The sequence below is a fragment of the Mus pahari genome, chromosome X (genome assembly GCF_900095145.1).
Source record: "Mus pahari chromosome X, PAHARI_EIJ_v1.1, whole genome shotgun sequence".
NCBI lineage: Eukaryota > Metazoa > Chordata > Mammalia > Rodentia > Muridae > Mus > Mus pahari.
In genome coordinates, this window is record NC_034613.1 from 60722929 (window position 1) to 60733397 (window position 10469).

General features: G+C 49.2%; 1 protein-coding gene across 3 annotated transcripts; it reads left to right on the forward strand.

Annotated features, from left to right (window-relative positions):
* The first annotated feature begins 1982 nt into the window (after positions 1–1982).
* On the forward strand, positions 1983–10451 carry Prrg3 (proline rich and Gla domain 3). Of its 3 annotated transcripts, none has more exons than XM_029534392.1 (4): positions 1983–2167; positions 5678–5715; positions 6366–6526; positions 6868–8482. In XM_029534392.1, exons 2-4 carry the CDS (start codon positions 5709–5711, stop codon positions 7393–7395), a joined length of 696 nt encoding a protein of 231 aa, XP_029390252.1. In that variant the 5' UTR covers positions 1983–2167; positions 5678–5708; the 3' UTR covers positions 7396–8482. The 3 variants fall into 3 exon arrangements, with proteins under 3 accessions (XP_029390252.1, XP_021043862.1, XP_021043863.1); XM_021188203.2 differs by lacking the exon at positions 1983–2167 and adding an exon at positions 2508–2694 and having other exon boundaries at positions 6868–10451; XM_021188204.2 differs by lacking the exon at positions 1983–2167 and adding an exon at positions 2882–2962.
* Positions 10452–10469: the final 18 nt, after the last annotated feature.

A 10469-nucleotide genomic window follows, 5' to 3' on the forward strand; every position in this document is an offset into this window, starting at 1 on the left:
CCAGTGATGTAGGAAGATACATGGTCCCTTGTTCCAAGAGAAAGGAGGCATCGAATGCACAGAATGCAAACCAGAGTTACTGTGTCTTAAGCTCATTTGTAAACACCAGGCACTCTTTAACTGATCATCTCAATGATTCTCTGAACAACACTTTGAGCAGGCACTCTTAGTCTTATTCCTATTTGGCAGATAAGCAAACTGAGGCACAGAGATACCAATTGACTTGCTGAAGATCAAAGATTACTAAATGTGTGGTCCTAACAAGAGGTGGATCAAGGCTCTGCTCTTGAGGTCCGCTTGTCCTCCTTCCCCTCCCTTACCATGCAGAGGCCCTAAGGCTTCCAGTCCCTGTAGACATTGTTAAGAATGGAATGGTCCGTAGGTGGAACAACAATATGAACTAACCAGTACCCCCTGAGCTCCTGTCTCTAGCTGCATATGTAGCAGAAGATGGCCTAATTAGCCATCATTGGGAAGAGAGGCCCCTTGGTCTTGCAAACTTTATATGACCCAGCACAGGAGAAGGCCAGGGCCAAGAAGTGGGAGTGGGTGGGTAGGGGAGCAGGGGTAGGGGGAGGGTATGGGGAACTTTCCGGATAGCATTTGAAATGTAAATAAAGAGAATAAAAAATTGAAAAAAATAAAAAGAATGGAATGGTCAGCCAGGCATGGTGGCACATGCCTTTAATTCCAGCACTTGGGAGGCAGAGGCTGGCAGATTTCTGAGGTCGAGGCCAGCGTATTCTACAAAGTGAGTTCCAGGACAGCCAGGGCTACACAGAGAAACCCTGTCTCGAAAAACAAAACAAAACAAAACAAAAAGAAAAACAAAAAACAAACCAAAAATCAAAAACAAAAAACAAAGCAAAACAAACCAAAAAACCCACCCCCCCCCAAAACCAACAGCAACAACAAAAGAATGGAATGGTCAGTGTGGGAAGGGATGGAAGGCCTTGTAAGACCTCACAGTACAGATCTCATTGGTACTGTGTGGGCAGAATGAACAACGTGCCCTGACCCATAGTGGGAGGAAAGGCATCTGAGTGGAGAAGGAACTAGAAATAGGCTGGTGTTGCTGGAGCTCAAGTGCAGGTGCTGGGAGGACAGTAGATGTCACATACTCTTTTGTGCACATAAGTACACTCCACTCTGTCACCTTCTTTGGGGTTGTGTACCCAAGGGCCTGTGGTTGAAATCATCCCAGGAGCATGCTGATGGTCTGAAACTACCTTATTTCCCCACTGACCATGACTCCATCCAACTCTTTTAACATCTAGCCAGAACATCTACACACAGTTGTTTGCACCAACCAAAGGCATTCTCATCCACAAGGCATTTTATCTTTCTTCATGCAACCTGCCATGGGCATTGCTCACCTCTTGGCTTTCCAAGGGCTAAAGGTTACAGAGGCTCTCTCACAGGCAAAGAAGGCTCTTGAAACTTAGGGAAAGGAAAAGAGAGGCCTATGAGTCCATGGCACAGATGAAAAACAATGGGGTATGTCAAAAAAGAGAGAAGTGTAGGTCCAGGGGCAACAAAGGATCAGCCCTGGAAGCTAGAGCTCTGGGATTCTGGGACCTCTTTCCACCCCTTCTCATAATCTTGGACTTATTTTGGCCCATTCCCATTAAATACAGTACCTATGGTAGGATGGCAACTCTAGGCACAGGGCTGTGCTGAAAAGAGCCCTCTCTGTTAACCCAGTATGCCACACTGGGCACTTCCTATGCTTCCCAAGGCCCAGACCCTAATCATCTTGCCTCTCTCTATGGTCCAACCTCAATTCCTAGAATAATGCTTCCCTCCTACCAGAGCTTTCTTTAGTCAGGCTGAACCTCCCACAGACTGAGTATTCCACCCAACACTCTTTGCAGGCCTACAAGTTTGCATCTTCTTTCTCCTCTGCTCCTTTCCAGGGGTGCCCATTTCCTTCTTCTAGCTGCAGATGGGTGGGGGGAAATACAGCAGGATTCTTCCCATTTCTCAGATTTCGCAAGAGAAAAGCCTGACATTCTCAGGCAGGGTAGGGGATATAAGTGAGGAAACCAAGGTCACTCAGTCATTGGCAGAAGGAGCAGGGCCAAGAAGCCTCATAAGGCGGCTGGGGGCCTACTGTCACGCGCCCCTCTCTTAGCAGGCACCCTGGCCAGGCTGGCTGGAATAGCAGGTGAGCCTGGGTGGGGCCCAAGAAGCAGGTCGGACTCTGAGGCTCCAAGACACCTGGAACGCTGGCCTTGATGCGGCACCTACAGAGGCTGGTCTTCGCAGCGCTTGCGCCAGGAGTCACCTCTGGGCCAAGGTTGGAGGGCAAGGGTCCCCAGGGAGTCCCAGGCCCGCCGGTCAGGCCCCGCCCCTCAGCTGCACGGGCGCAGTCAGGGGCGGCGCAGGCGGAGTTGGGCGCGGGCGCGCACTGCTGGGCGCGCGCCACCGCCCCTCGGCCCATCTTGCTGGCCTTCCCCACCTAAGTCCTAGGTCGCTTCAGCCGGCCCCACCCCTTCTTGCTTTCCTGGCCCGGAGGCCTGGTGCACCGTGCAGCGCGACAGTTGCGGCCTGGCTATCGGCGCAAGGCGGTTTTGGCGCTCGAGAGTGGCACGCCAGGCGCGGGGCACGAGGCCAGAGCTGGCTCTGCAGAGTGCGGGGGGAGGGTCTGGCGGAGCCCCCAGAGGAGAGCAGGGGCAGGCAGGGGGTGCCGAGGTAATGGGCAAGGCCTGTGCGCTTGGCTGCGAGGGGCGGGGGCTCCAAGCGCTCTTTGGCTCGGGCCTGGCGGGCGATGGGGCGCCAGGGGCGGTGGGAGGGAAGCGGGACAGGGAGGGACTAAGGGTGGAGACCGCTGGCATGGGCCGGGGGCTTGGCCGACCCAGAGCAGGTGGGCGGGGACACAGGCCCTGCTTGAAGAGGAGCAGCAGAGGGGTGGAGGGCTGCGTGCGCAAACAGGGCGGCCGCCTCCTGGGCCCGGAGAACGGTGAGGCCATTTGGTTGGATGCCCCCAGCCCGAGGGCACGGTTTGGTGTTCAGGACCACTGAGCTGGGAGCCGGGCACTGTTGGGGAGGGAAGATTTGGAGGTCAAGCAGGCCAAGGTGTTTGGATTCTTGAGTAGATCCCAGGAGAACAGTGTTGCTGGGCCAGAAGCAGGAGTTCTTCACAAGGGCGCTGGTGTCCAGCGAAGGTGGGCGAAGCCAGGCCCTTTTAGGGCCGGCATGAGTGGAAGGGGACAAGAGACCCCAGAGTTTGAGTTGAAGCACAATTTGGGAGTTGCCTGTGGTGGATTGATGAATCACGAGATTTGGAAATCGCAGAACCCTTTCCTGGCGAACAGTTCTGAGTGATGGAAATCACAGGGGCTAGGATTTGGAGAAGTGGCTTTGGAGGTCAGGTCTTGGTATGCCAGGCGCTCAGGGGGGCCACCAGTCCCTAAGGGAGGTACTTTGGGAGTTTTGACCCAGAGAACTGGGATTCAGAGGCCTCAGCCTGGGGTGGGGTTAAGGAAGGTCTTTGTGGTGGCTAGTTCTCTGCCTTCCTTCCTTTCTAGAATATCAGGATTCAGTTGTGTTCCTGTGGGGAGTGGGTTAAAAATTCTTTTAGCCTGCAGTCAGCTGTACAGTGCCCACCAGGGGCTGGAGGGACATATACATGCGTGACTGCAGCTGCATTTTCTGTCGTGGAGCCCTCATGCTTCCTCACTGTTGCCATAGTAACACTGTTGCCTATTGATGGTGTATTTATAAGGGAAGAAGCAGGCACAACATTTTGGGGAGCTAGGGGGAGAAGCCCTTATAGCAGCAACAGCAGCAGTAGTGATGGTGGCTACAGAATTGCTAATAGGGTGGTCGATGGTTTGTGAACTGTCTGGGGGGAGATCCTGGCTTCTTTGAGGCTCAGAAATGAACTAATGACTTTTCCAGGACAGGATAACACAAACTTGGGGCTATGGCGTATGTGTGTATGAATGCACGGAAGTCCAGTATTAGGTTGGGACCAAAGATAGCTGTATGTAAAGTTCTTATATAATTTTTCCATGTAAATTTTTTTGAAAACTCCGCAGTTCACTTCAGTAAGCAATGGGATATGTTTGCTTTCTAATTAGTGAAAGCTTTGCTCATTCTTTTCAAACTCTGATGTGACAGGTTTATTTTTCTTTAACCAAAACACCCTGTCCCTAATCCAATTCTCCCTGCACTCTCATCATATGAACACCATAGGTTTTTCGATAGTTCTCTTTTTGTCATTGTGAAACTTGAGGTATATAGTGGTCTGTTGGTATTTTTCCATTTGTTCTAAAAAGAAGCCCCGTGATACAATGATAGTACAGATGTCTGTGAGATTGGTTACTTTCCCCATCATTTAAAATTTATTCATGATTTTTATCCTTATTTTCCATAGTAGAAGGCATATATTAAACACACGATAGGAATACACTCTGGAAGAATAAATAGAATACTGTACCAAGTTATAGAGAGAAAAGCATATGTGCATAACAGCTGGGCTTTTAGAGCACTTGTATTGGGCCATCAGTGTTAACACTGAACTTCCTGGCAGCCTAAGCAAAAAGGGTAGTGTAATGGGTTACAAAGCTCATGTGTCTCACAACCTATCAGTCATAAAACATGAGCTTCTGCTTGGGGAGGGGAACTGAGGGATGATTGCTCCTAGATGATGGCTTAAACAGTGCTTCCAAAAATGTGTGAATATGTATATGGGTAGGAGATTAGGATTGTGTTGGCAGAAAAAGGCTTTATGACAGTACTTCTTGATAGAGGCCTCTCCTCTAAGTTACCATTGCAGATTTATTGTATTGTGTTGTACTTACTTATTTGTGAGTTGTGATCCTGAAAATCAAACCCACATTCTTAGATATGCCTGGAACATGCTGTATGAACAAGCTATAGCCCAAGGCCTGTGTCTTCATGTTGATCTTTTAAATATTTTTACCAAGGCTGTCTGCTGCAGTAGTCTTTAATGCTAAGATAAAAGATGTGCATGCCTCCAGAGAAGTTCAAACATCTGTCTTTTTCTGGGGAAAGTGAGCTGAGCAGATTGCCTGAGTTTGAGCTCAGTGGATTGGATCAGGGAGTATAAGACTATGTTTATGTTGTACAAAGTGGGTCTGACCCTGCACAACAGATATCCATAGATTACTGTAGGTCAGCTTCAGCTAGGCTGGAATATTTGAGATGGCTGTTGTTGCTGCATTAAGTTTGGTATTAAAGGAATACTTTCATCTCTAGAGGTATCTGGGACTCATCTTCATCATCATGTTCAATTCCAGATCTTGTCTCTGTCTGGGTCAATTTGCTTAACTTTGCCTTTACTTGACCCCATATTTGGGCTTGATTTCTCATTTGTCTCTGGGGTCCTTTCCATTCTGAAGGGACAAAGACTCATTGAAAGGATAGGGAGTGTTAGATCAGAGACTCACAGGACTCTGTGTGTGTGTGTGTGTGTGTGTGTGTGTGTGTGTGTGTGTGTGTTTTGTGTTTGAGAACAAGGCTCTCCTAGGCTTTGGAGAGCTCTGGAGAAGGTCTTTTGGGACAAAGCAGAAGCAGCAGGAGTAAGGAGTGGCTGTATGAGGATGCTGTTCCTCATGGGATGCTGCTTTGATCTTTTAGCCAGGTTGGTGGAAGGTCACATTCCAGACCCCAGAAGATTTCACCATGACTTTCTTTTCTCCCTTGACAGGCAAGTGAGACACTGGAGCTGAAGAAGCATCATGGCTGGTAAGTGAATATTTCTGGACCCATCTGAGTTGGGCAGGCTCATGCAAAAATAACACATCCATCTTCAGCTTTTCTCTCCTTGAGTGGTTCTGGGGTACACTAATGCAACAGCTCATGGATCATTGGAAAGAGGACTTGCAGGCTAGACCTGTCAGCCTGGGCATATAGGGGCATCACTTACTGTGAGGAGTAAACAGTCCCACCATTGGTGATTTCTTTCATCCTCCAAAATCACAGCTCATGCCTTATTTCAGTCCCTCCAGTAGCAGCCTGGAAGAGGAAGAGCTCTCATGGTAAGATCTCTTCCTTTCCTGTTTCAAGAAAGATACAGAAGCTACTGGATGTTTTCTATCTAAGACTGCTATATGTAGAGTTCTTACTGATCCTTCTTCGTGTTTCACCTGAAGTTCCTTCTTAGTTGGGTCTCATTTCCCTTTGTATGAGAAAGGACCTTGGCCATGTTGGGACCCTGAGCTCCTGCTGGAGATCACAGTATCACAGAAAGGCAGCCCTCCCATCACCACTGCAATAGGCCAGGTCTTTGCTTGGAGTCCTGGCTTTAGGTCTACAGGATTTGCCCTATTTCCCTTCATTATTGGGCCTGTCTAGTTTGTAGGGACTGAATTCCTTCACTGTGGTTCTCTCCTCAGTATTTCTAGAAGCAAAAAATGCCCATGCAGTCCTGAAACGGTTTCCTCGTGCCAATGAGTTCCTGGAGGAGCTACGTCAGGGCACCATTGAGCGGGAGTGCATGGAAGAGATCTGCAGTTATGAAGAGGTCAAGGAAGTATTTGAGAACAAAGAGAAAACGGCATGTACCGCCCTGGGGCTGGGTTCTGGGAGGATGTACAATCTCGGGAATAATGAGAGCAGGTCTGAAACAAGGGAGCCCAAAGGGAATGCTGGGGTGTCCCTCTAGGTCGGTTGCCTGATTCATGTGGACTTCCTTCACTGAGAGCTTTGTTTCTCTACCTTGGTGGATTCTGAGAGCTCTCTCTGGCCAGGAAGATGGCTCAGGGCGGAGAAGGAATCCCAAGCCTGTCCTTGGTCCAGGACTTGCTGGAGGCCTCAGATGTCTAATACATGAATGTTAGCTGAGCATTGCCTGGTGTCTGGCTTCCTCAGGATTGAGTGGCCCTTCTTCTTTTGCAGATGGAGTTCTGGAAGGGATACCCAAATGCAGTCTACTCAGTCCGAGACCCCTCGCAGAGCTCGGATGCCATGTATGTGGTGGTGCCCCTTCTGGGGGTAGTCTTGCTGATTGTCATTGCCTTGTTTATCATCTGGAGGTGCCAACTGCAGAAAGCAACTCGTCACCACCCCTCCTATGCTCAGAACCGATACCTAGCCAGTCGTGCTGGGCACAACCTTCCCCGAGTCATGGTGTACAGAGGCACTGTGCACAGCCAGGGAGAGTCCTCTGGGCACCGTGAGGCAGGAACTAACCCACAGATAGTTATGGGGCCCAGCCGGGGAGGCAGAACCACTGTCAGGCTGGAGAGTACCCTCTACCTCCCTGAGCTCTCTCTCTCCAGACTATCGAGTGCTACCCCTCCCCCTTCTTATGAGGAGGTGACTGCACCCCAGGAGGGCAGCAGTGAGGAGGCCAGTGTTTCTTACAGTGACCCTCCCCCAAAGTATGAAGAGATTGTGGCAGCCAGCCCCAGTGCAGACAAGTAGCTGAGCACAGGCCATGGCCTGTATGAAAGCCTCTGCCAGAGGTAGCCTACTTCCTTTTGGACTTCTGAAAGACTGTGCCACCACAAAACAGCCTTAGCCTCCTTGTTGCCAAATAATTCCCTAATTGTGGATTTGTAGGAAGTCAGTTGGTAGAGACAGTTGGTGTGTGTGTGTGTGTGTGTGTGTGTGTGTGTGTGTGTGTGGTGGTCGGGGAAGGGATAGGACAAGTGCATGAGCCCCCTGGGAAGAACTACAGACCTGAGAGTCTAGGTCTTCCAGACCTCCCCCCTGCCACCCCACTATCCTGCCCTCTCATTAGGGACTGGCTTATCTTATGCCAAAGGAACCATCCCATAGCATTGATTGTGATTAGAATGACCACAGAGTCATCCCCTGGGGGCTGTGGGTCTGTCTGGGGACCACTGTCTGTCTGGGGACCTAGGCCACAGAGATAAGGCAGCCCTACAGTTCCTCTTTTCTCAACAGTTTTCACTTCTTCCTGTTCTCACTTATATTATGAGGACAGAAATAACGATTGAACTAGGAACAAAACACAAGTCATAACAAATAATGAACCACAGATGAAAACAATAGCCCCTGGACCATCTGTACCCTCTAAAATACATCAATTGAACAGACCATGGCACAGTCTTCCTCCAACACCCAACCCTATGCTCCTGGCCAGGGTGAAATCTATGTGGAGAGCAACTTGGCAAGAGAGCAGGGCATGAGAAGGAGGGGGAAGTGGGCAGTGTGGCAGAGCTCCTTTTTTCCAGACCAATCAAGGGGCCCACTTGAACTCTGCCATCTTGTTTCTGATGTGTACCATCTGTGTTTAACCACTCCCCACTGGCATTAGCCCAGGTATAGCCTTGGAGTACTCTGTTGTGGGGCAACTGATAACCCCTTCCTTCATGAAGTCCAGGGCCTCTCCTTGGCTGTTACAGACTGGCACAGAGAGCTCAAGATTCCTCCTTTGTGGGGTTGATTAATCCATAGGATAGTTAAGACCATGAGCTCCACCTCCTTGGCACTGTGCTATCTGGCTTTGAAGTTTTAGGATTTTTTTTTTTTTTTTTTTTTGGTAAATAGGTGCATTGAATTTGAACTTTAGATTGTGATTTCTCCTGATGATTCTCCCTTACAGGGAGAAGTTCCCGAAGTGTGTCTTAAATTTTTTCTTAGTGGGGGAACCTATGACCTGGGGTCTAAAGCCTACCTGGGGTTTGCTCTGCCATGGCCAGGGGCTGATCTGTTTTCAATGAGGCTTTGGAATACATTGGGCAGAGGTGACTTGCTCTTTAACTGTCAATGATAAAGTAAAAGACACTGTTGATACCATCTCTACCTGCCCCAGCTGTATTCTCCTGTCCTCTATGCCAAATCATTCCTCCTCTGTGGTGCTTTAAAATATGTAGCACATTTTTGTGGGGCCCAAAAAGAGTGCATAGCGTGGGTCTGCTGGCAACTGCAGTTGTTTCCAACCCACAGAGTTGACAAGCTTCCTTCTGTCCAAACAGCCTTCCAAGGCAGACACTGAGACACATTCCTTGAATGCAGTTCTGCCTTGAGGCCCCAGATGACTTCTACAGGCTGATCCAGTGCTAGGGACATTCCTAGGGGTGTGTTTCTAGTCAAGCTAATGTTCTTACCCCAGTGAGGCTGCCAGCTTGGATAACTTAACCCTGTGGCTCCCCTACCTCACTGGCCCATTAGAGGCTGATGGAGCTAATGCTTGTGAAGTGCTTGAAGCACTGTGGAACCAGTGAAGTTTGCCCATAGCAAGATTCTTTTAGAAATAAGTAGTAGCTGAAAGGGACTGGTTTTAGCAGAGGGTTTCCAATGTCACTGATGTTGAGTGTCAACATGAGGAGTCAGTCTCTTTCCATTTGACCGTTTTGGGGCCTTCCTCTCTCCCCAAAGTCTCTTCCCCCTTTCCCTCCATTTTGACCTCCTTCCTCTGTCCCTTTCTGCTTTCATTCCTTGTGTCTTCCATTTTCCCTTTTCTTTCTTCCCATTTTTCCTTTTATTCTTTCACTTCATTGGTCTTCTAGTATTGCCTTTCTGCATGGAGAGATTTGGGGCTCAGAAGCGCCCTGCCTTTCTCATGGTAGAGATTGGGATCAATCTCATCTAGACATGTTGGAGATTCTGGGGAAGGTGAAAGCTCTGGGGCCAGCCCAGCATCTCCTTTTGTTGAGCTGGTGCCTGATTGTGACCTGAGATACATGAAAACAGACTTACCCCAATGTGAGTCCTCCCCCAGTTAGCAGAGAGTCAGGCATAGGCTCCACTGACTAGGGCCCCAGAGAGTGTGTCAAGGAATGCCCACTGCCTTTGGCTTGTGTTGAGTTTTTTTCTGTTGAGCTCCCTGGCACTAGAGGCTAGGGATGTGTGAGTAAGAGCAGGAAACTGACTCCCAAGGCCTATAGTGAGTGACATGTAGCCCCCGGGGCTAAGAACTGGATGCAGGGTGAGTGAGAAACAGCTCCTTGGATGTGGCCTGTGGGTTCTAGGTGCTTCACAGAGCTCTTCCAGGTGACTTGTGCCAAGGCCTCTGCAATGGTTTTCACAGCATAGTATTTAGTACATATATAATGGGCATAATTCCTTAAGGTGCACACTTGGCTTTTATGAATGCCCTGTACATAACTTTTCAAACTCTGTCTTTGTATAGACATTGATTTGATATGATGCTAACACTTCAGTAGCCACATTTTTGTTTAAGGCGCGTGTGCGCATGTGTGTGTGTGCATGTGTGTGTGTATACATGTGGGCACGTTGTCTTTTCTCATTGCTTCTATGAAATGATAGCTGGTGTGTGATTCTATTTGTCTCAAGAGAGATCTGGTCTGAAGAGAAGTCTGTCTTCATCTTGTGGGGCCTGAATTCTGTGGGACCCCTCTCCCACTCACATGTCTTTTTGGCACGGTGCCCCCTGTTTCCGCTCCTAGCTCCTATCTTTGTAGATGTCAGCAACTAAAGGAAATCTGAGCACACCTGTGTGTGTGTGTGTGTGTGTGTGTGTGTGTGAGAGAGAGAGAGAGAGAGAGAGAGAGAGAGAGAGAGAGAGA